The sequence below is a fragment of the Ictidomys tridecemlineatus genome, chromosome 14, assembly GCF_052094955.1.
Source record: "Ictidomys tridecemlineatus isolate mIctTri1 chromosome 14, mIctTri1.hap1, whole genome shotgun sequence".
NCBI lineage: Eukaryota > Metazoa > Chordata > Mammalia > Rodentia > Sciuridae > Ictidomys > Ictidomys tridecemlineatus.
The window spans coordinates 35,223,855-35,248,642 of NC_135490.1; the positions used below are offsets into that span (position 1 = coordinate 35,223,855).

A 24,788-nucleotide genomic window follows, 5' to 3' on the forward strand; every position below is an offset into this window, starting at 1 on the left:
CTTCATTAAAATTTTAAAACATTCTACTCATCTAATGACGTAGAAAAGATAATTGTAGTATATATCTGGCAAAGGTCTTGTAATCAAAGGACTTGTAAAATACAAAGTACTTATATTTTATATAGACATATATAACAATTGTTAATTAATTATACAAATGCATATATATATATATATATAAAACTATTTCAAATCACCAAAATTTCGTACAGTTCCATTGTTAAACATGGGCAAATGACTTAACAGGCACTTTTGAAAATGGTCAATAACCTCATGAAAGATGCTCTCCATTACAAGTTGTCAAGACAATGCATGTTAAAATCTCATTGTCATACCACTATGCCACCTAATGGAATAACTTATTTTAGAAAAGATACTATCAAAAGTTAGCAAGCATATGAAATATCTGGAATGAATCATAGATTGCTAATGTAAATTGGTACATTGGAAAATTGGCAGTTAATATTAAGGCTAAATATGACATATACCCTATACCCACTAAGTTTACTCCTAGACACACACACACACACACACACACACACACACACATATATATATATATAATACTCAATAGAAATATGTACATATGTGAATCAAAAACATCTAAGAGAGTGATCATACATAATTATTTATAACATAAGAGACTTGGAAACAACTGAAACATTCATTGGCAGTAAAATGACTAATAAAGTATGATATATTCAAACAATGGAATAATACATAGCTGTGAAAATAAGGTAAAAATATTGTGCTCAGTACTACAGATTCATCTCATAATGTTGAGTTTAAGAAACTAGATACAAAAATCATTATTGATTGTATGTTCTATGGTACAATTTGGGTGATGGCTAGATTTTTGTCCATAAAATTGTACATTTACGTATCATTCACTCTATTGATCTACTTGATCTTGGTATCTATGATTCAAACATGGGTGACAAATTTCCCTGCTACCTTTATGATGGATGTGTATAAGTATCCAGCCAGGAATTTATTTTATAATCTAAATTAAATATCTTTTTCATATCATAAATCATTCCAAGTGATAAAAAATTAGGAAACAAAAGTATTAACATTTACAAAGACTTTCTGTAGTTTATAATGTCTCTGGCCCATGACTTTAACCTTCAAAGGTACTGACTGTAAGCAGGGCAGACTGTCAAAGTCCTGGACCTAAGATCTTCCAAGTGGCATGGGCATCCTTTAATATGGAATGAATTTTCAGAAGAGGTTATGAGGAGACAGTTTCCTGCTCAGTTAGCTTAGCTCCCTGAACAATCTGTTCATGGTGAGCCTTCTTAGTTGCAACACTATGTACTCTGTTGTCACAAGGCTGTCCTGTGAGGAGGTTACTTCCATGCACTTCTTTCTGGCTGTCTAGTTTGGTTTGAAATTTTACTATTCCAAAGCAGGATGAGAACAGTCCTTATCTGCCAATAAGGGAAATACAGAAAGATGACTAAGGGACAAAGGTCTTATTTTATTGCCCCTTCTCCCCCAAATCTCTTGGTACCCCTCTTTCTCTCCTCTACAAATTGACTTTAAAATAAAGATGAAAGTTCTAAGCCTGGTGGTCCAGGTCTTTCTGGTTTTGCTCCCCCCCACCTATGCACATTATCTCCCACTACTCACTATGAATGGCCAAGAAAGGACTTTGATGGCTTGAGACTCTTCACGCCCTTCCTTGCTTTGGAGCCTTTCTTTGCCCATGTTCTTATGTGCTGCTGCCTGTTGTACCCCCCCCCCCACTCTCCCTTTACTAAGGGAGAGGTTATATGGTGTAGCCTTGTTATGTCCATAGAGATGATCAGTGAGTCAAATATAGATATATTTTCTACTTTTATAGTTGAAATTCACCTTACAGCTCCACCTCAATCTTTTATGGAGAAAGAAGCTAAAGCCCAAGAGATATATTAAAGACATTAAATATAAATGATTTTTTTTCAGTGCCAGGGATCTGATCTAGGGCCTTGCACATGCTAAACCAATAGTCTACCACTGAGCTGTGCCTCAGCTCAATGCATTTAGTTTTTAAAGAAGTCTTGAAGCAATTAGACAGTGTAGAAGTGAATACACTAAAAGTGTAAGTTACTTTTTTCTCCATTTTCACTCCAAGGAGTTCATCAGTGCTTTCCTTAATCATCAGTCTAGCTGTAAGAAAAAACAAAACAAGACAAAAAAAAAAAAACTACTTTTTCTCCCAGAGAAGCCTTACATCATATATTCAGTTCTTTTTGTTTGTTTGTTTGTTTGGTCTTTGTTCTGTTTTTTTCCCCCTTAATATTTTATAAATCACTTTCTATATGTCAGCAGCCTTTTCCCCCTCATATCAGAGACCCTTAGGAGGCTATGGATAACCTCGACAATAGCTATGAGAAACCTAATAATAATTAAGCAAAGGAGTCCAGGACAGTCTCACAATTTCATCTTCCTTTGCACTTGGTGCTTAGGGATTTGTTACTAGGATACGTCTTACTCAGCCCCTTGGTACCGGGCCTAGGAAAAGTCATCCTTCAGGACAGGGCATCTCTGCAAGCAGAAGAGAGAGAAACTGGAGTCCGTGGTCACAGCCTCAATAGAATTAGAATCTCCTTGTACTGTCTTTTTCCTGCCTCGGGCTTGGTCTTAGATCCATTTTGAGCATGCTCCATAGCAGCCGCTCCTTACCCTGAGTCCTTCCCCAAACTTTGGCCGGACATCCTATCTTTCCCCCCTCCCTTAGGCTCTGGCTTATCCTTGCTCTGGAGGATATTTTGGCAAATATCTGGATCACCACCTCATTTAGCTTTTCCAATCAGCTGACACAAACTGACATGCCGTTCCCCTAAGGCTGTGTCCCTAAAGCCCTGTGGATGAAAATAAAGTTAGCTGCTCCGAATGACCCCGTGCAGACGCCAGGGTTGCACCCTCCTCCCGCGGCAGCCAGTCCCGCAGGAGCACAGCAGCGCTGCGGCTTGCGCAAGAAGAGAGTTTCAACCCCGATGCGTCTTTATTCCAGTTTTGAAACAGACTGCTAGAAAGAACGGAAAACCCTCCTACACCCAGCAGCCTCGTCCCAGCCTCCCAAACCCTCGCTGGTTGGCTCCGGGGCGCCTGGGTGGGGCGACGTGAGTTCTGATCTCCTGTCCATCCAGGGGCTGTCCTAAATGTTCTTCTCATTCGGCCCTAAGAGCCTTCACCTACCTTCAAAACACCCCAGAGTCAGCTTGCACCTGTGCATTACGTAGGTTCCTGCAGCGCTCAGTGACAACCCTTGCGGCGCTTTCTCTTTCCGCCTGGGAGGCTGGAAACCCTGTCCCCAGGGCCCGGGGTGGCCGCTGCTGTGCTTCCGGGAGGCCGGGCCAGATCAGCCTCCGGCGGTGGAAGAAGGAAGCCAGCCCGCGGGGCACTACTCCGCCCCTCTGCGCTGAGCACCGCATCCCCGCCGCCCGCAGCCCCCGCCTCCCACCGTCCGGGAACTCCTCCTCCTCCTCCCCGCACCCTGCACTTGAACTCTAGACGGACCTCGCGGGCCGCCCCGACGGCCCACCCGCGCTGACTCTCCATCCCCATCGCTAACCCCGAGCGAAAAGGGACGCTGCAGAGATGGTCGGGCTCTGGCTGGGGCTCATCGGGCAGAAGTTGCTGTTCTGGGGCGCGGCCAGCGCCGTCTCTCTGGCCGGCGCCACCCTCATCCTCAACCTCCTTCAGATGGTGGCGAGCTACGCGAGGAAATGGCAGCAGATGAGGCCCATCCCGACCATCGCCCGCGCCTACCCCTTGGTGGGACACGCGCTATTGATGAAGCCGGACGGGAGGGGTAAGTAAAGGATGGCGCCCTGTAGGCCCGCACCTACCTCCACCTGAAGCCCTGCCTAGCAGGAACCCCAGCTGGATCCAGATGCGGGCACCGCACATCAGCTCAACCCAGCCTTCTACCTGTGGCGCTGGCAGGTAGGAGAAAGAAGAAGAATCACCCTCTGGAGAATGAATTCCCAATTCTATCCAGACTTTGACCCCTGCCAAAATTGTTTACGCCCCCACCCCACCCCCGCTCCCATCCCATAATGAACCTTTTACTTATAGCCCAGAATGCACTATTTCCAAACTCATGTCCTGCTTTTCTCTTCTGCCCACATCAGCTACTCAGATCTCAAAACTCTATATTTTCTTCTGTCTTGGCTTGTTAAAGCTTTAAGGGTGGAAACTCCCCTGGAACATGGCAAATACTTAAGCCCCTCTCCCTTTTCTCCCACTTTGGAAAACAGTGGACTGGAGTTTCATTTGAGGCTTACCCCCCTACTCTCGCCCAGACGTCATATGACTTGACCACTACATACTTTCGTTTCTTCTTGACCTTCACATTTAATAAGGTTTCATAATAGCAGTTAATAAGCTCTGCTGGTGGGCACTTCAGGCATATTTATAAGGCAAGCTATATTTATTAAAGAGCGAATTTTTTAATTGAAATCATCCTTTTAAAAATGATACTTTATGTTTTGTTAATAGGAAAACAAATCACTTTAAGTTAGAAAGCTCTCAAAAGTACCTGATATTTGCAATCTCCCATAGAAACTCATGGGTATACAATTGAGGATACCCAGAGCTGAAAAGATTGATCCAAAATGACGTAATTTTAAATGGATCCCATCCAGAATCCAGCACTTCTTCAGATTAATTATTAATTGTTTTACAGGCTGAGCACTGACTTCAAAGCTTGAAGGATTACTTAATTTTCACTTGTGATTCCTCAAATAAAAATAATGATGTCATTTCAACTTAACACAGATAAGATAAGGCCTTATGGGAGAGTGCTTTCCAAAATATTTTCTGGCAGAAGAAAAAAAAAACCTATACTAACCAAATATCAAAGTGAGTAATATTACAAGTAATTCAACAACACGTTTAGATATATGAAAATCACATTGATAGAAATCATCTGGATTAATACTAAAGGCAGAGCTAACTTCCCCCTCTATTCTGAGACGTTATAGTATTTTATATAATTGCATAGAAATACAGATGCCCCAGATGCCAACCATAATTGCCAAGTCACAATCTAAATATTGAAATCTCAAAAGATTAAAATCCCCTAAAGCCTAAAATTCCCCAAATCACAATCTTGAAATAGTAAAATCCCAAATGTTGAAATTCTGAAAGTCAAAACTAAAAACCAAAATTCTCATTGAAAAATAGTCTACTTAAGAGGGGTAGGAAGTAGTATCCCAGAAAGGGTTGTACATAGGATAGTGGCATCATGTTAGTCAAATGCCTGAAAATCTGGTGAAACATTATTGTGTGTGTGTGTGTGTGTGTGTGTGTGTGTGTGTGTGTGTGTGTAGGGGGATGTCATCAGAGAAGATTGAAGTTAAGTCTGAGGGGACTAGATGGGGAAGATTCACTCAACGGGGTCAGGCACCATCCAATCCATCATGGCCTGAGAGGGAACAAATATGGAAGGCAAACTGGTATCCCTCTGAGAGCTAGGACCAAATTTTCTTCTTCTGCCTTGGATGTCAGAACTCCAGGCTCCCCAGCCTTTGGACTCCACGACATAGGGCAGCATCTATTTCTCCACCCACACTGCCCCCACCCCCTCCACACACGCTAATTTGCTATGTATGCTATGTATTCCACCTTCACGTCATTTCTAATACTGGAGGTATAAAATGCACAGACTCTCACAGTTCTATATCATGTTATGCATTTTTATTGCACATTTGACAGTGACTTAGCACAATATTGATATTGTGTGTAAGCATCATGTAGCATTGAAGCATTCTCAATAAATGAGAGATGTCTTTTTATACATTTACATTAGTAAAAGAAAACATTTCTCAAGCTCTCAACTCTTTGGTCACTGTATATTTATATGTCCACCCATCATCATTGTGATTTTTGATCCTTCTCATCACAAGACTTGGGTGGTCTACCTTGGTATTTTAGATACCAGCACTTGGGGCTGGAGATGTATCAGTGTTAGAGAGCTTGCCTTGCGTGGACCAGGCTTAGATCCCCAGCACACACAACACAAAAACAAAACTGTAGATAAAAAAGTTATAAGACTGAGTGTACACAGTTATAAATCATAGTAGTATGTGTTATATGTGTTTATGGATTTCATTTTTTGACCTATTTCTTTTTTTTTTTTTTGAGGGGGGGAACAATTAGCTTTTATTTTTCTTAATTTTCCAAATTTTCAATTATTTCTTTATTTTTATCAGAAATACACAATACATTTAACAATACATGGCCATATTTCCAGTTGTCAATTGAGCACAATAACACTAACATAGTTAAATATCACTTTTTGGAATACTTTCTATTAAAATATTTCCACGTGGAAAAATAAGAATTCATACCCCATTTGAATCAAATATATGATATGTCAAGATTATTGTATTATCTTTGACCTATTTCTTTATGATCACAATTCATTTGCTTATTAATTGTTAATATATCCATGTGAGTAATGTTAATGTATTTTCATGTTTCTGATTATGAAAATGTTATTTTTGCTTATTTTTTAAAGAGAGAGAGAGAGAGAATTTTTTAATATTTATTTTTTAGTTTTTGGTGGACACAACATCTTTATTTTATTTTTATGTGGTGCTGAGCATCGAACCCAGCGCCCCGCACATGCCAGGTGAGCGCGCTACCACTTGAGCCATATCCCCAGCGCTATTTTTGCTTATTTTATTGTGAAAAATGATCTCTAAAGAATTCTGTCCTGTGTTATATATTTCTCAAATAAAAATTCCCTTTTAAAATGTAAGTAAATGTTTTTAAAATCATTTATAATATTTTTTTCCAGAATTATATTTTTAGGATTTTAGATGCCAGGGATTTCAGATTTCAGGCATTTTGATCTTTGGGGATTTCAATCTTTGGCATTATGGAATTCTTGTCTTGATTGAACTTAAAATCAAATATTTTTCTCTCAGTATTATATCTTTGGGGCTTATGACCCAAACCTAGACTATCCTTTCCAACTTTACACGGGAAAGTGATAGACTTAAGAGGTCTCATCATATTTGGGGGAGGATTCTAACAATTAAAGGAATAAGAACAGTTTTAAAATAAATCATGAACTGATTATATACTATTTGAAGTAATTGTCCTTGGAGTGACTTTCTGAGTGAAAAAACTAACAATATATTGCAATTTACAAAAGGGACTTTTTATTTCATCAAGTGTTAGATTTTTGGCATCAAGAAAACCGTTGCTCAACTTCCAACTTTTAACCAAGTTTCTTTAAGAAGTTGTTTAAAACTCTCTAATAGAGGAGTTGTGTTTATTTATTTATGTATTTACTTAATTTTACCTGTAAAAGTAACTGCATTTGAAAGTTGTTTTAAGGACTAAAATTTCTAGGTCACCACCTAGAACTTGTTTAGAGCAAATTATTTAATTACTAAACATTTACTGAGGCCCTGCTCTACACCCAGTATGGAGATCAGCAAAGCTGGGGATGTGAGAATATTCTAAGATATAGTCTCTGTTCTGAGAACACTGCCTCTTATACAAGAGGTCACGCCTTTCATTCTGTAGCTAATGTGGGAATTCTGATCTCAGTAACCTCACCTTGAAGAACGAACGTCTTCTAGTTGATCTCTAAACTCTCATTTCATGCTTTCCAATCCCTTATGTCAATGCCTGGAGGTGGGTGTGTGGAGCTGCACCTGGCTGTTGAACTTGACACCGTTAAGCCACAAACTTCAAGCCTCAAACTTCCCTGACCTTCTGTCAGACCAGATGAAGACAGGCAATATAATAGCATGAAGCAGGATGTTTTGACACTGGTGATTTGACCCAGCCTTTTTCACAGCAACTTCAACAACTATATTATCCACGAGGCATTTCAAAGCAGTGTGGTATAATGGTTAAGATCTCAAGTTCTGAAGTCATGGTACAAAGCCAGGTTCCACCAGTTACTAGCTCTGTGACCCTGAGCAGTGATTTTTAGAAAGTGCACATTTTGGCACATCACTAATAATTATCCTATAAGAGCTAACGTCATTATATTATTTGCAGTGGCAAATATTGTTTCAAGATAATTTTAGACCTACAGAAAGTTGTGAAAATAGTAAAGAGCATTCATGTCTGCCCTCTTTTCAGCTTCCTTTAATGCTATCAAATTACATAACTAGTGCATTTATCAAAATTACTAACATTTGTACAATACTATGAAAATTCTTGTCTTGATTGAATTTAAAATCAAATATTTTTCTCTCAGAATTTTTTCAGCAGTTAATTCAGTACACTGAAGAATACCGTCACCTGCCACTACTGAAGCTGTGGATAGGCCCAGTGCCAATGGTGGCCCTTTATAATGCAGAAAATGTGGAGGTGAGTTGTGTGGTAAATGAAACAGACATTTCTCTGCATATTTGATAGTGTGGAAATATCATCAGAATAAATGTAATACATGTATCCTTAAACACACATTTCTCTGCATATTTGATAGTGTGGAAATATCATCAGAATAAATGTAATAAATGTATCCTTAAATTTCATTTAACTGAGTATAAAGAGCAATGTATCTGTGCGTATTTGTTATCAGGTCTCAATATATTTGATCTTCTTTTTTTGGAAAGTGTACAGAAGGCTAGAGTTTTTAAGAACTATTATTAAGTCTGAATGATAGTTACATGTTCAAAACTCTAACTAGATTTCTTAGAGGCACAGAAATGAAAATGAAGATAAGAAAAGATAAAGATTATTAATATTGCCTTAAAAAGTAGTTGTGTTCAAGCCGAGTATTTCTATAATTGCAGTTATTTTGATGCCAATATATCTCTCAAATATTTTTTTTCTCTTCCTAAGGTAATTTTAACATGTTCAAAGCAAATTGACAAATCCTATGTGTACAAGTTCCTAGAGCCATGGCTTGGCCTTGGACTTCTTACAAGGTAAGTCAGTATAAATTTGTAAAGTTGTGTGGTAGAAATAGTTACTTCTATGTGTAAGTTGTTATTTTAGTAATTCACTAAATTTCTAAAGTAATTTAGTTATCTTTTGGGTTTTATTTTTGTCTTTGTTTTGTTTTTTTTTTTCTGTAGCAAGACTGTTCTCAGAAAGGGAGAGATTCCGGAAGGAAAGACCTAGCTAACAGTGGGCCCTTAACTGGCACAAGTTTATGGTGTATGGTGATCTCAGTCATGGTATTCCATGGTGGGTATCACCAGTAGAAGAATTATTAGGAGTTCCTAATATTATAGTGGAGCACGAAGAGGAGTGTCTGGAACAGGGAAATCTTGAAAAGCCAGTGGAAAAGGCAAGCAGCCCCAGAAAAGTACCTTGGGCACAGTGACCTTGATCTTGACCTGGCATCCAGAGTCTTATTTCTGACTCCATCCTCTTCGGGCTGGCCTAGCAAGAGAATTCAAACACAGTAGAAATCAAGATAGAGCCATGGAGCATGTGAACAATAGAAAACTAAGATATTGTAGGAGGAAGAAAAAAATTCTTAATCTTAGAATCTCAGAACTTAAAAATGGAGGAAAATTATTAAATTTTTCTATTTTATGAATAATAAATTAACTATTAGTATTATAGAACAATGACCAACATATCTATATTTTGTAACTACGTGATTATTATATGTGTTTGTCTTTATCGTTCTGACCAAAGCATTTGAGAATCTGTAGATGAAGCTGTTTCAGAATTTTGTTGACTTGGTTATATTCGTGCTCTTTTGGTTTTGGATATTACTCCTCTCTTATTTGTTAATCATGTATTGTATTTCTAGTACTGGAAACAAATGGCGCTCCAGGAGAAAAATGTTAACACCCACCTTCCATTTCACAATTCTGGATGAATTCTTAGATATCATGAATGAGCAAGCAAATATATTGGTTAATAAACTTGAAAAACATGTTAACCAAGAAGCATTTAACTGCTTTTTTTACATCACTCTCTGTGCCTTAGATATAATCTGTGGTAAGTCTGATTGATTTGTATTTAAAGTTATAATGTAAAGATGAAACTGATCAAATAGAAAATAACTCTCTTTTAGGAAGATAAATGAGGGGATTGGAAAGGACAGGGATTCTTCAGAGTGGTGCTACTGATAAATCAGCTGCCTAACAGAGAACAATCACTCCTATGGCAGTGGGCACAGTAGTCACAGAGCAAATTGCCAGGAAGGCCAAAAGTAGAAAGTAGAAGAAGCAATGATACAGGAAGAGCAAGCAAAGAAGAACGATACTGAAATGTAGAAGAAAAGAACAGGATTTTTGTTCTTTTTAGTGTCTGCCATTGCAAAATAAACACAAGATGTAAATATGAGCTGAATGTTTGCTTCTCATCCATATTTTATAGAAACAGCTATGGGGAAGAATATCGGTGCTCAAAGCAATGATGATTCTGAGTATGTCCGTGCAGTCTATAGGTAAATGCAATTCTTTCAATTATCTTTTAAATTATTATTGATTTGGGACTCAAAATTATTGCTAGTGATTTCTGTCTTGCATCTTTTTGTTGTTTTACAATGAGATGTTAAGCTAAAATTTAAACATGTATTTTAGCTTAAAGGAATATTATGTAAACTTTGGAGTATCTAGATTATGCAATAATTTTAAATGACTGCTTCCTAATATACTGGTATTGTGGTATACATTATAATTTACATTACAATAGTTACACTATGATGCTAAGTGATAAAAGACAGATCTAAACAATTTGTGTACTATGACAACCACGACCACAAAATAATTATAAGAAAAAAAAATGAGAAGAACCTATACCAATGTGCCAGCCATGGTTACCCTTATTCTGTGTATGGGCTTCCCAGTCTATTGCATTTGGGTTTTGGTGTTATTTTCCTTTCCCCTATTTTCTTTCCTGAGTAGTAACTGCTTTTGTAATTGTAACCAACTATTTTACTTTAAAATTGCCTGCAATATTTCAGTTACTAAGAGGCAGAATCAGGAACGATTTGGTGTATCCTGTCTTGAAGTCAGCTGCTCATTTCCCTTCATTCTAACAAATATCTACTGAACATCTAAAGTCTGCCAGTCAATGCACAAAGTTCTAACTGGTTTGATAAGGGTACACAGAACAGCATAGCATCAGAGACAGACACTGAACCACTATAAACTAACAGACTATGCTATTGCTTAGGAAGAAAAGATCAAGCTGATATTTGAAAGGAAAAATCAATGTGTCCTACAGACTGGCCTTGGAAGGCCTCTCTGAAGGAATGGTATCTAAGCCCATCCTGAAGGACAGAGCATGGAGGGGGCTTCTTGTGCTTTATCCCTGTAAAGGAGAGAGCTGCTTGGGACAACCATGTGACAGTTATTTAATGAGCACTTTCTTATAGAAGAGGCAGTCATTTTCTTTTTCTTTCTTTCTTATCTTTTTTTTTTTTTTTTTTTTTTGGTCATGAGGACTGATTAATGAATAGGTGGACCTTAAATAGAAGCAGATTTCATCTCAACCTTTAGTACCAAAGCCCCCGCTGGCCTTAGCAAGTTGAGAACTTACCCTGGAGAAACAAAAGCGGAGACCACAGACTATCCACAAGGGTGTTTTGTAGTGGGTTCTTCATTCCTCTTTAAATCTAATTTTTTAAAAGCCTCATCATATGTGTAATGGCCCCATTCCTTCATTGTTTAGCATGGCGCTAAGCTAAACATGACTAATCAGCATCAATGACTAATCAGCATCACTCCCAGGTACTACCTTTACCAAAATCAGGCACCAAGTCGGTGCTCAAGAAACAGACATTTCTGGTATAAGAGATATGTTTTCATCCTATTTATAGGATGAGTGATATGGTACATCGGAGAATGAAGATGCCGTGGCTTTGGCTTGATCTTTGGTACTTTTTGTTTAGAGAAGGATGGGAACACAAAAGGGGCCTTACGATCCTACACACCTTTACCAACAATGTAAGTCATTTGTTTTATTGTGGTAAAATACACATAACATAAAATTCACCATTATAACCCTTATAAGTGTGTAATTCGGTGGCAATCAAGGGCATCCATGATGTCACTCAGCCATCACCATTATCTATTTCCAGAACTTTTTAAGACCATGATTTTTATCTTTTGTTAGTGTAACAAAAGATAGACGTAGGACCATGGAACCTAAGTCTCATAAAATAAAAGTCAAATTGAACAATAATGGAAAGAAGTGGTCAGTATGATTACATTTGAATTATATAAATATAATTCTAGTTAAATTAAGTTTAAATTATGTGAATACTAATACTAATTAGGTACTTACTAAGTATCAAACACTATTCCAAAGGTGGGAAACAGACTGATGAATAAGACATGTATGTCCTCTACCATAACATAGATTATCCAGTAGGGTAGAAAACAATATAACAAATAATTACAAAACATGAATATGGGCAATAACAAACAGAATATTTTGTAAAAACATAAAGAGGCAAAGATCTTTATACAAGAGTCTTCTGGGAAATGTTTGGTGGTAGTTTTCAAAGATAAAGGGCATTCAAAGCAGCGCATACTTTAATTTTGTGAAAAAACTAAAATTAACCAGTTTCTACTATTTTATTTTCAATTAAAAAAAAGGCAGAAGAAAGGGATTTTGTTTTGAATGTAGAATATCAGTCTTTGAAAATCAAGATTTATTTGAAAATATATGTTCAAATTTGAATATACTGAACAAAGTATTAATTTTAATATTTTCTTCCTTTGCAGTAAATTTTGGTTAAATTATATTAGATTTGCTTCCTTATGTAACTGAGGAAAGCCCTGCCACCCATTGATCGAATTATTAATAATAAATCAATAGATGGATGTTAAATGAGTGTTGCTGTTGCTCTCAGTTGGCCACAGTATAGTATAATAGTAAATAGGTTATATTTTATAATTATACTTTTCTTTAAATTTCATTCATTAATACCAATATCAATAACTCATGAATTCTAGACTGGATGGACAATATCATATATATATAATATATATATTATTTATATATAATTGCATACTGAGATCTAGGCTATGAATTTCACAATAAATATTTTGTGATATTTTGCCCTTAAGAAACTTAGAATGTACTCATTCAAGCCATTTAGGAGCAGGTTTGTTCAATTGCCTGATTGGGAAGGAAAGTTCAAATGTGTAATGAAAGTCAGTGTGTGAACTTTAATTCTTTTATTCATTCAACAAACATTCTAATGAACATTTTCAAATGCCAGCAAGTGTTCTAGAGTTTGGAAATCTACCAATGAACAAAGACAAATTCGATACCCCATGAACAGTGGTGTTTAAGTTGGAGGAGAAGGAATCTGAACAGTTAGTATGTTATGATGTTAGGTGGTAAGTGAATTGGAGAAAAATAAAAAAAGGTTGGGAAAACAGAGCAGTAGGGATGGGGTAGCAGTGAAGGGGAAATATCTCTCTGATATGACAGTGAGCAGAGACTGGAGAGAAGAGAAAGAGCTAGCCATGTGGGCATACAAAGAAAGAACATTCTAGGCATAAGTAGTAGCGAACTTGCAGGGTGAATTGCCTAATCAGCCCGCTGTTACTTTTCTCCCAACATATGTAATTGAGAGTGATCTATAATATAATGATTGCGTGTTCTCTGCTACTTAAACTTTTTCTCATTAGCTTATTCAAGTTCTCGGGTACTATTTAGTAGAATATGATTATTCCCATGATAGACAGATTATAAAAACAGCACTTGAAAATTATGAATTTGTCTGACATTAAATTTGTTCTTAATGGTTTTACTCAGCAATGCCCAAATGTTAGCAAGGGGCTTTAATGTATTTTAATGAAGGCCTAAGTTTTCATAGAAATGGGGAAAAATAAAACAGGAAAGGTTTTTAAAAATTAATTTAGAGAGGCTAGTATATTTTCATAGAAAAATGTGTCATGAGACCTTATCAAAGTCCAAACTAAAGCCTGTGATTGATGTTGAAATTACATAGGTCATTGCTGAACGGACCAAGAAAATGAAGGAAGTTGGAGAATGTAGAGATGCTGTTCTCTCCAAAACTAAACGCAAGGCTTTTCTTGACTTGCTTTTAAGTGTGACTGATGACGAAGGGAACAAGCTAAGTCAGGAAGATATTCGAGAAGAAGTTGACACCTTCATGTTCGAGGTACTTTATATCCTCAGGTTATTTTCAGGTATCATTAACATTCCAGAGCTCAGGGTATAGTTCAGTGCCTAAACCTGCACTAGGCCCTAGGTTCCATCCCTCGTAAGACAAAAACAAAAAACAAATGAATTCCAGTTATTTTTTAGAGTCTTTAGAATAATTTTTAAGAAAGGAATCAATGTTAAAATAATTCTATATAACCCAAAAGATTATATTATCATCAGAAATTACAGAATTGAAGAACCTGATTGAGTACCAGGCCAACTTCCTTGTTCAGAATAAGTTTTTAATGCCATGGTAGATACCACAGTAGAGACATTCTTTTCTTAAGAAAACTTAAGGTCTGTCAGACTTTCCCAAGAAGAAGAGCCACCAGAAATTTAGTTCTCAGTTCTCTATATTACTTCATGCTTCCAAATCCACATGTTCACTTCCTCAGTACCTCCTTTTAAAGTTCTAACAAATGAGCACTTAGCTACCACAATGGCTACTTAAGCAGAGAGTAGAAAGAGTCCTTCTTTGGAGATCTGCACCAATTTGCAATGCTAAAGGGATTTCTGATCTTCATATATTTTTAAACAGTACTTTTTACAAAATAGTTTAAAATATTATATTAAATTTACAAAGAGTAAAACTCTCTATATGTGCATTGCAATAAAGATAAGCAAAATTTATTTAAAAAATGATAACACTCTTCAAAGGGAGGACAGTAGAATGCATCCAAGGTTTTGGTGACTCACTGCTAAGCATTGTACTGGCTGCTCTGCTACAGCCATCTGAATATAATGCCAGTGCTTGCGCATTCTATTCATTTAAGGGGGGGCAGGGTACCAGGGTTTGAATTCAGGGGCACTCAACCACTGAGCCACATCCCCAGCCCCTTTTTGTATTTTATTTAGAGAAAGGGTCTCACTGAGTTGCTTAGCACTTTGCCATTGCTGAGGCTGGCTTTGAACTTGTCATCCTCTTGCCTCAGCCTCCTGAGCCTCTGGGATTACAGGCGCGCGGCAATGCACCTGGCTTGTGCATTCTTTTTAAAAATTTAATTTTATTTTTAATTGACAAATAATAATTGTGTATATTTATTGGGTACAATATGGTGATGTTTGGATACATGTTTACATTGTGGCATGATCAAACCAGGTTAAAGGATCCATTAACTCACTTCCTTATTGTTCCTTTGTGGTTAGAATAATTAAAATTCACTCTTTTAGCAATTTTGAACTATACAATCCATTGTTATTAACTGTGGTCACCAAGCTGTACAACAGATCACCAGAAGCTGTTCCTCCTGACTAGCTGAGACTTTATATCTTTTGACCAAAATCTCTCCTTTCCCCTTTCACTTCCCAGACAGCCTTGAGCCAACACCCTTCTAGTCTTTATCTCCATGAGTTCAACTGGTTGAGGTCCCACATATTAACGAGATCATGCAATATTTGTCATTCTGTCCTGGCCTATTTAACTTAGCCTAATATTTTCTAGATTTATCCATATTGCCACAAATGGCAGAATTTTCTTCTTTTCTAAAAACTCAAGAGTATTCTAGATGATGGACACTTCAGTTGTACAGCCTATAGATTCAATGTGATTCCTGTAAACATGCCAGTGACATTTTCCAAATAAATAAAATACTGAGTTCTAAAATTCTCATGGAATCCCAAAAGACCTTAATATACTAAAGTGATCTTGAGCAAAAAAGAACAAAGCTGGAAACATCATACCCTGATTTCAAAATATGCCACGATATCAATACAGCATGATACTGGCATAAAAAGAGACATTAAGACCAATGGAATAGAATGGAGAACCCAGAAATAAATCCATGTATTTATAACCAACTTATTTTTGACCAAGTGCCAAGAATTCACAGTGGGGAGAGTTTCGATAAATGGTGATGGGAAAACTAGAGATCCACATTCAGAAGAGTTAAAATGGACCCTTATATCACCCTTTATATAAGAATTAACTCAAAATGATAAAGGATGTAAATGTAGTATGTGAAATTAAAATTACTAGGAGAAAAAAACAGTAGGAAAGCTAGTAATTTCTTTGGAGATGATTCCCTACAATAAGAAAAGCAAAAATAGACAAATAGGATGGTGTCATGCAATCTTTTTGTAAAGTTCTACAACACAATAGAAAAAAGTGATGTTCAGGATCAGAGAATTGAGTTCTAGTTCTACCACTATGCTGATTAGCAAGTGAAATGGTTTCAATGCTTCCTGATCTCAATCACAATTTCTCTATGTGCTAAAGAGAGATGAACTGAATCAGTGGTTTTAAACTTTTTTTTTTTTTTAAGAGTGCACTTTAGGGCTAGGGTTGTGGCTCAGTGGTAGAGTGCTCGCCTAGTATGCATGAGGTACTAGGTTCAATCCTCAGAACCACATAAATGTAAAATAAAGACATTGTGTTTACCTAAAACTAAAAAATAAATATTTTTTTTAAAAAGAGTGCACTTTATTGAAAAGAAATCTAAAGCAGAAGGTGGACATCTAAATTAACTGAAAAGGAGAGACAGAGAAAGAGATAAGGTGTGTGGACTCTGGGGCCATATCCCAGTTTTTACATGTATTAGTGTGGTCTTGTCACCTGGCCTAGCCCTTCTGTGCCTTGGCCCCATGGAAAAGTTATGATGACTAGATTTTTGAACGTGTTTCAAGGAGTCAAGCTTGGCACATAGGAAGCATGCCGCAGATACTGGCTGTTATTATCTGATGTTGAAGTGGAGGCACCTTACATCTCCATCCTGCCCATGTGCACATGTGCACGCACACACACACAGACACACACACACACACACACACACACACACACATCCATGCACACAGCCACTCATTCACACACATATGAAAATAATCAGCCTAATGATCTCTTTCTTTTAGTTCAAACATTCTTCAAAATTCTTATTCTTTTTTTCTTTGCTTCGAGTCAGAGGCACACCATGTGGACTATTGTGACTCCCTCCATGAGGGGAATGCAGGCAATAAACACCATGTCTTTTATGCCCCAGGTTCTAACCATTAGTTATTAAGGTGCTGGCCCCTCCCCTCTTTCACTAATATGCTTCAATAAACTCTTGCCTCATCCTGCACTAGGAATCTCAGCAGACTTCTTCTACACATTCAGACCAGGTTTCTACTCACAAATCCCAGAAAAGCTATTAAAAACTATTTAGCAAGACTACTTCTCTGTGTGACTCAGTAGCCAAATGAATGAAATGACCCAGATCTCTGTGTTTCAGAGTAGGTACTGTAAAGGAACTATAAGTTTAAGAAAATGCAATTAGGCATTAATGTCAGAAATTTGTAGACTGTATATTTTAAGGACTTGCAGAATAAGCCTCAAACAATTAAATGTGGGAGCTGTTTTATAAAACAAGTATTTGAGGGTGGTTTTTTTTTTTTTTTTTGCCCAGAGAAGGAAGCAATACAATGAGCACTGTGTATTATAGGAAAAATGAAAAAGTAAGATCATATATGGAGGAACATTTCTCTTTTTGTCCTAAAAGTTTTGCTCTTAGAGTTATATATATTACTATTTCTGATTTTTTTGTACATTTTTTGATGAGCTTACTGATTTTGCACATAAAAATGTCCGAGTGAGATGAGGATCAGAGCCACATGCCTAAAACACTGAGTGGACAGAAAATGAGGCTGTCTATGACGGTGACTTCTCCTGATCACAAGCCACTCCAGGCCATTTCGCACTTGTAGAGGAGGATAATGTGGCCTCTCCTTTGTCATCAGGCATTCTGGGAGTGGGGATCAGTTCCTACTTCTACCTTCTACCAAGCTATCTGGTCCTGGAGAAATTATTTGACTTTTTTTTTTGGTCAGTTTTTAATCTCTAAAATCTGAATAGTAGTAATAAGTATCTCCTGAAGTTTTTGTGAAGATTAATTAGTTTCTGCAAAGTACTAATATTTTGCCTAAATCTCAGCTAGCGTTAAATGAGGATATCTGTCACCTCCTTGAGGTGGAGACTTTTACCCAGAACCACACACATACCCACTGGTACTATTGAAAGGTAAAGCCACCCTCACAATGAGAGAAGGTAAAGAAGTACAGATCTGGCAAGTTGGCTCAGTAAGGTCAAACTTCTTTTCCCCTTTAAAAGGACGAGCTTTCTCAAATGGCTCCAACTGGTCCCCTTAATAGCACAGGACAGCCACTTCCCACAAAGTATGCAACACCTTGAGGCATAAATGTGCCATCTCTAAGCTTAAACCTCTGCGTTTAAGGTATGGTTTTATTTGTTTCTCAGTGAGGTGAGATATTGTACAGAAACAATTTATATTCCATAGTGGCATGACAGCTGTCAAATGTAGAGACAATTCAAAAGAGCTGTATAGACACTCCTGATCTTCTCAACATAACTCTGCTTTCTTAGCCTTTTTTTATTTATTTACATTTATAGGGCCATGATACAACTGCAGCTGCAATAAACTTGTCCTTGTACCTATTGGGTTGTTATCCAGAAGTCCAGAAAAAAGTGGACAATGAACTGGATGAAGTGTTTGGTATGTTTGGCCCCTTCACTAGTTCTATGGTAGGTCCTAAGTCCACTGAAGCAAATGTCATTCTTGCTCATTAAGGATGTGCCTACTCTAAGGACATTGGCATAAGCAGAAAGGCTCCTGTATAGAATCCTTCCAGAATCTTCCTTCTTGGCAAGCTTCATCCATTCCCTTGCAGGCATTTGTCAACGTCTTAGCAGGTGACTGTACTGGGCTTAAGTCTGAGGATGCATAGATCGATGTGATTGTCCTCCCGGGTCTAACTGCTTAATATGTCAGACACATGTACACAGAGCTTTGAGCCAGGGGCTGTGCCCTTGAGCAATGGGCAGAGGTGATGTTTGGAAGCACAGAGGAGCAGGTGAAGTTGTTATAAAGGTAGAGGAAAGCTGTTTCCTAGGACTGTATCTGATGACAGAGGAGAGAAGAGCTGGGTGAAGCTGAGAGGAGGTTAATTTCTGTTATACAGCAAGCAATCTGGAAATAGAGTCCCAGGATGATGCCAATAGAGATGTTCCAGGTTCTCAGACTTCCTCTTTTCTCTTTTTGTATCCTTACCATCTTGGCTTTTGTCTCCTGATTATTTTTCTAGGCACCATTACCGTCTTCAGAGCAAGAAGAAAGGAGAGGTGGGGATGAAGGATGTATTTATTGCTTGCTGCTACTGTTAAAAAAAAAATCCACAAACTGGGAGGCACAACACAATAGAAATTTATTCTCTCACATTCTGGACACCAGAAGTTCAAAATTAGTATCACTGAGCTTATTATCACTGAGTTGGTAGAACTGAACTCCTTTTGGAAAAATCAATTTCTTGACTCTTAAACTTGTGGCATCTGCCAGCATTCCTTGACTTATGGGCTCATCACTTGAACCTCTTTCTCTGTCTTCACATAGCCCCTCCATATCTCTCTCTCTCTCTCTCTCTCTCTCTCTCTCTCTCTCTCTCTCTCTCTCTCTCTCTTTCTCTCTCTCTCTGTCTCAGTGTGTGTGTGTGTGTGTGTGTGTATGTATCTTTTAAGGAAATTTGTGATGGCATTCAAGGCCCACCTGGATAATCCAAGACAACCTTTGCATTTTAAGATCCTAGATTTAATCATATCTGCAAAGACCCATTTTTTTCAAATATGGTAACATTTATTGGTTTCAGTGATCAGGACCTACCTAATATTTTGGGGAGCCATTGTTGGTCTGCTGCAAGGGGCTACCATCATTCTTATTTAAATCATGTATCACATGGTTCTCCATAGCCAGAAGGTGAAAAGGAAAAAAGTTGGATTAGCCAACCAACCACATGGTCTCTGACACATTTTTCTATAGAACAGAATTGAGGAAGAAAAAATAAAGAGGGAAGGTTGGAAAAGAAGAGCATTCTAGAAAGGGAGGAACTAGATGAACAGTAGCACAGAAGTGGAAAAGATTGTGGCTTGGAGGACAATAGCCAATAATGATGGACAACTAGAGTTTCAGGATATTGGTATAATGGAGAATTGAGAGTTGAGGTTGGGAAACAAGGTTTGTGTTCAGATTGTACAAGGACTGGAATGTCACATCAAGGGATGGCTTCATCTTGTAGAATGGAGACAATCTAAACTTCCATAGCTGCGTTTCTGCAGTCATTTTTTTCCACACTGACTTAATTTTAGAGTGCCTCAGGAAAGAAAATATGATCTTCTAAAAGCTCATAAGTTCTTTTGAAGGAGTTTCAGTGTTTATATCCTCCATAATTTCTAGCTCGTTGCTAGTTTTGCGAATGCTTTTTAATCTCATATAACAATAACAATTGTTGTCACTAGAATGTTCTGCTGTTTGTCATGTGTTCTGCATATTATGACTTCCTTCTAAAATATTGTAGTATTTTTGAGCAAATAATCTTTGGGTACCGTGCTGCAAGTGCCAACTCTGTCATATTTTTAAGAAAGGCAACATTACATAATATAGAAGGAATAATTTTAAAATGTAAAATTTAGTGGCATTTAATATATTCACAGTGCTTTGTGACTGTCACCTAAAGTATTTTAGCACCCCAAAACAAAATGCTATACCATTTAAGCAGTCCCTCCTCATTCCCCTGACCCTCAGCCCCTGACAACCACTAATTCACTGTGACTCTGTAAACAAAACTGTGCAGTAAGTGACCTTTAGTGTCTGGTTTCTTTGACTTAGCATGTCATCTGATTGTATTTTGATCATGTATAATAATAGAAATTCTACTTCAGGGTATTCAACCTTTGGTGTTTGATTCATGTGTTCTACGATGCTCTCACCTCTGCCCCAAGCCCAGACAGTTCTTTCATTGGCATTTCATACACTTACTTCAATCAGGGAAGTCTGATCATCCTGCTACCTTGGAAGACCTGAAGAAACTTAAGTATCTGGAATGTGTTATTAAGGAGACTCTTCGCCTTTTCCCCTCTGTCCCTTTGTTTGCCCGGAGACTTAATGAAGATTGTGAAGTGGGTAAGTGTCCTAGAAGTGAACCGGTAGGGAGAGTGTGTTTCATATCTCACGTCTGTCTTGCTCCAGTGTCATGATGGGTTGCTTACTTCTTGACAGCCGGTTACAAGATTTCCAAAGGCACCGAGGCGGTCATCATCCCCTACGCATTGCACAGAGACCCCAAATACTTCCCAGATCCTGAGGAATTCCAGCCAGAACGGTTCTTTCCTGAGAACGCACAAGGACGCCATCCATACTCCTATGTCCCCTTCTCTGCTGGACCCAGAAACTGTATAGGTTTGTAGCCTTACAATTGGGTGTGACTTTTCAGGCCCACATGATAAGCAGGTTTCTCACCAGGATTACTTTGAATTGTGATGAGCCATTACCCAAATGCAAAACAAAACAAAAACAAAAACAAAAACTGGTTTATTTTTTTCCTCCATTTTACATTATAGCTTTAAAGTATTCCAAAAGCATATTTGCAAAGCATATAACAAATATGCTATCATAAAGTATATTTGTTTTCTAGGGATGCCATAACAAATTAGCACAGGTTGGCTTAAGCATCAGGTATATGTTTTCCCACAGTTCTGGAGGCTAAGGTGACAGTGAGGTTGGTTTCTTCCCAGGCCTCTCTCTGGCTTGTAGATGGTGGCTTTCTCCCTATGTCTCCATGGGTTTTTAGGTTTTGTGGGCCAATGTTCTCATCCTTCTGAAGACAGATTGTATTACAGCCCACTCTAATGACCACATTTTAACTTTAAATTAACTTGATTAAGGTTCACACTTAACATTAATTATCTCTTTACAAGAACCTATTTCCAAATACAGTCACTGTCTGAAGTACTGGGATTAGGACTTCTAAAGAAGAGCACAATTTACCATATAACATAAAGCATAAACGTCTCACTCCAGATAGGGTCTTAAAATGTTACACATGTGGGATTAAAGTTAAATATAATTTATCACAGTAGAAAAACTACATGATTGGTTATGTGTAACCTTGTTTTTGTGTTTGTTGCTTTTAAGAATTTTATTTTGCAAAACCAAAACAAAAGAGACTTGTCATGTGACTAGTTGAAGTACTTCAGAAATGAGTATCTATCACCATGTATTATGAACACTCTTGGCTTTAGTATCTCTAAAGCATTTTATCATTTATATAAATGCAGACATTAGTAAAATGAGACCGGATTTAAATGAGTGACTCTGAAGCATATTTGGTATCTCTATAGTAAACTAAAGGACCAATAAAAATCAGTTCAGAGTAGTAATTCTTAAGCTTGAATGAGTTCAGGATTCATCTGGGATGTACTCATCCCTAGATTTTCTTAAGGAATTAGTTCCAGGACTTCCGACAGATACCAAAACCACAGGTGTACAAGTGCCTTGTGCAAAATGGTATAGTATTTTCCTATAACTGATATACATCATCGTGTATACTTTAGTTACTTGAATACCTAATACAATGTAACTGCTGTGTAAGCAGTTTAGATACTGTATGATTTAGGGAATAGTTACAGGAAAAGCAATACACTTCCAGTGGAGATGGAATTATTTTTCAAATATTTTCAATTCACCATTGGGTGCATCTGTGGATGTGGAATATGTGGATACAGAGGGTCCTCTGTACTACTAAAATTCAGATTCTCTGGGCTGCCACTGATAACACTGGGTGAGAACAGAAAGGGGTACTTGAAAATCTTCATTTTTTTAACAAGCATCTCAAGTGAGTCTGATTCTTTTAAGACCTATGTGAAAATATTAAGTTGGTTATTTCTCTAACAGGGCTTCTTATTTCTCACATTAGAGTTGTATATCATTAAAATGATGTATTTATATTAATTTAAAGGTCAAAAGTTTGCTGTGATGGAAGAAAAGACCATTCTTTCCTGTATCCTGAGGCAGTTTTGGGTAGAATCCACCCAGAAAAGAGAAGAACTTGGCTTGTCAGGAGAATTGATTCTCCGGCCAAATAATGGCATCTGGATCAAGTTGAAGAGGAGAGACATAGATGCATCCTAACTATGTTCTTGGGCCATAGCCTTATCATGAAAAAGATGTTTGTGTATAAGAAACTTGGTGTTTACAACTTAAGTGCACTTTTAGCCTTCCTTCTTTTTTTTAGATCCTAATTACCTTTATATATCATGAATTATTAGAATAGAGTCCTCTTGGTAATCTAGTGCCTTATAGGGTTAGTTAATGGCTTTCAGATAAACTGGGAGTTTATAGTTTACCTGCTGTACTCTCTTATGTAAAGGAATAGAATCAACAAGAAGGTAAATTTCTGCCCAAAGTCATGCTAGTTGGGATAGGGCTAGAAACACATAGAGGTCTACACTCTCAATCTTCCCCCTTCATTCTAAGACACTATCTATTGCAATATGCTATTGCTCTGTGGACCTTAGGTTTGTGCCTAGATGTGTTTTAAGAACTCAGGACTCTGCCTCTGGTTTAACTGATGTTTTTTTTTTTTTTTTTTTTAATTCCTTCACTCTTGAGGGAACAAAGAAGCCATTCATCTTTAGTAAACAACCCAATAATATCTCAATTAGAGATTAGGCCTTTAGTGAATTCATTTCTGCACAACATACTTGTCAATCTGATAATCTGATCCACATTCCTTGAAATGTTTTGATACACAGTACTTCTAATACTCAGTGATGTTTTTCCAAAACTTTCAATAAATAATTGTAACAAAATTGGTTTATTGGTTTGTTTCAATTTTCAAAAAGCACCAATAGATAGAAGCAAGGAGTGGATATCAAATGAAGAAGTTACAAAACCACAGCCATTTTCAAAACACTGTTGTCTGGGGCATTTACAGGTAGAGTCAGTAACAGTGCCCACATAAGTATCCTAAAGAGGCTAGAACCCAGTCCCTAACTTGATGAGAAAAGCCAAGGAAGTAGATGAGAAATTTGGAAACATTTCCTATACAATGCTTAACATTATTTTCTAGGAAATTCATATATGTAGAATACTCTTTCCCAGATGATTTTTGTGCAATAAAACTTTCTTTGTGGAAATTGGTATTGCCTCTCAAGTGATGCACTTACGTTTAACCTAGCTTTTATATGTTTATTGAACCTACACTAGGCATTAAGTTAAATTTAAAGCAAAACATGACTTGATATTACCTCTTGGTATCATATCTCTATTTATCCTGAAATACTTTGTATTCATATTTTAATTCATTTGACACATGTCAGAGTTGGAACTGAGAAATTACATCGTTTCTATAGTATTGAAAATATAGATGCTGATTTTTTTTAAAAATAAGAAGATAACCAAATATGTATGTCCCCATTATCTGTCTTCTGCTTGAAAGAGTTACCTCTAGAAAAATAAATTGTATTTTAAACTTGGTTGCTATATTTTATTCAAAGAATTGATGTTGGTGTGAAATATAGATAACTTTAAAAGATAAATCAGTGGCTGCTGATTCACTGTGGGCAATAAAAAAAAATAGCACTTTTGAAAGTCAAAGTCCTCAGCGACACTTGGACTTTCTAATAATAGTTCCTTCTGATTGTGAATCTCTGTGACTCAAGAAAGAGGAGAAGTAGAACTCCAGAGCATTCTGCTCAGCTAATAGCAGAAAGTGGAATCTCCTAGGGCTGCAGGAAATCTCCTGGGAATCAGCAAAAGCCACGCTATCATTGGGCCCCAGGGATTTAGAGTCTAAAACTTCTAATGAAGGACTGTGGAGTAGGTGCATATTTTTTGTCACGGGCAAGAAAGTCAATT

General features: G+C 37.3%; 1 protein-coding gene and 1 long non-coding RNA gene across 3 annotated transcripts; one reads left to right on the top strand and one right to left on the bottom strand.

The window, feature by feature from the left end:
- Positions 1–100: 100 nt before the first annotated feature.
- Positions 101–3,311, bottom strand: LOC144370335 (uncharacterized). The gene is made up of 3 exons (XR_013430318.1): positions 3,184–3,311; positions 2,093–2,151; positions 101–1,430 (listed from the first exon to the last, which is right to left on the bottom strand). It is a non-coding gene; the product is annotated as an uncharacterized LOC144370335 (long non-coding RNA).
- Cyp4v2 (cytochrome P450 family 4 subfamily V member 2) lies at positions 3,307–23,740 on the top strand. 2 transcript variants are annotated; one of them, XM_005329193.5, is made up of 11 exons: positions 3,307–3,799; positions 8,216–8,328; positions 8,806–8,891; positions 9,731–9,921; positions 10,303–10,372; positions 11,750–11,876; positions 13,898–14,071; positions 18,494–18,596; positions 20,919–21,053; positions 21,150–21,329; positions 22,888–23,740. In XM_005329193.5, exons 1-11 carry the CDS (start codon positions 3,586–3,588, stop codon positions 23,058–23,060), a joined length of 1,566 nt encoding a protein of 521 aa, XP_005329250.2. In that variant the 5' UTR covers positions 3,307–3,585; the 3' UTR covers positions 23,061–23,740. The 2 variants fall into 2 exon arrangements, with proteins under 2 accessions (XP_005329250.2, XP_040150714.1); XM_040294780.2 differs by having other exon boundaries at positions 3,794–3,933.
- Positions 23,741–24,788: the final 1,048 nt, after the last annotated feature.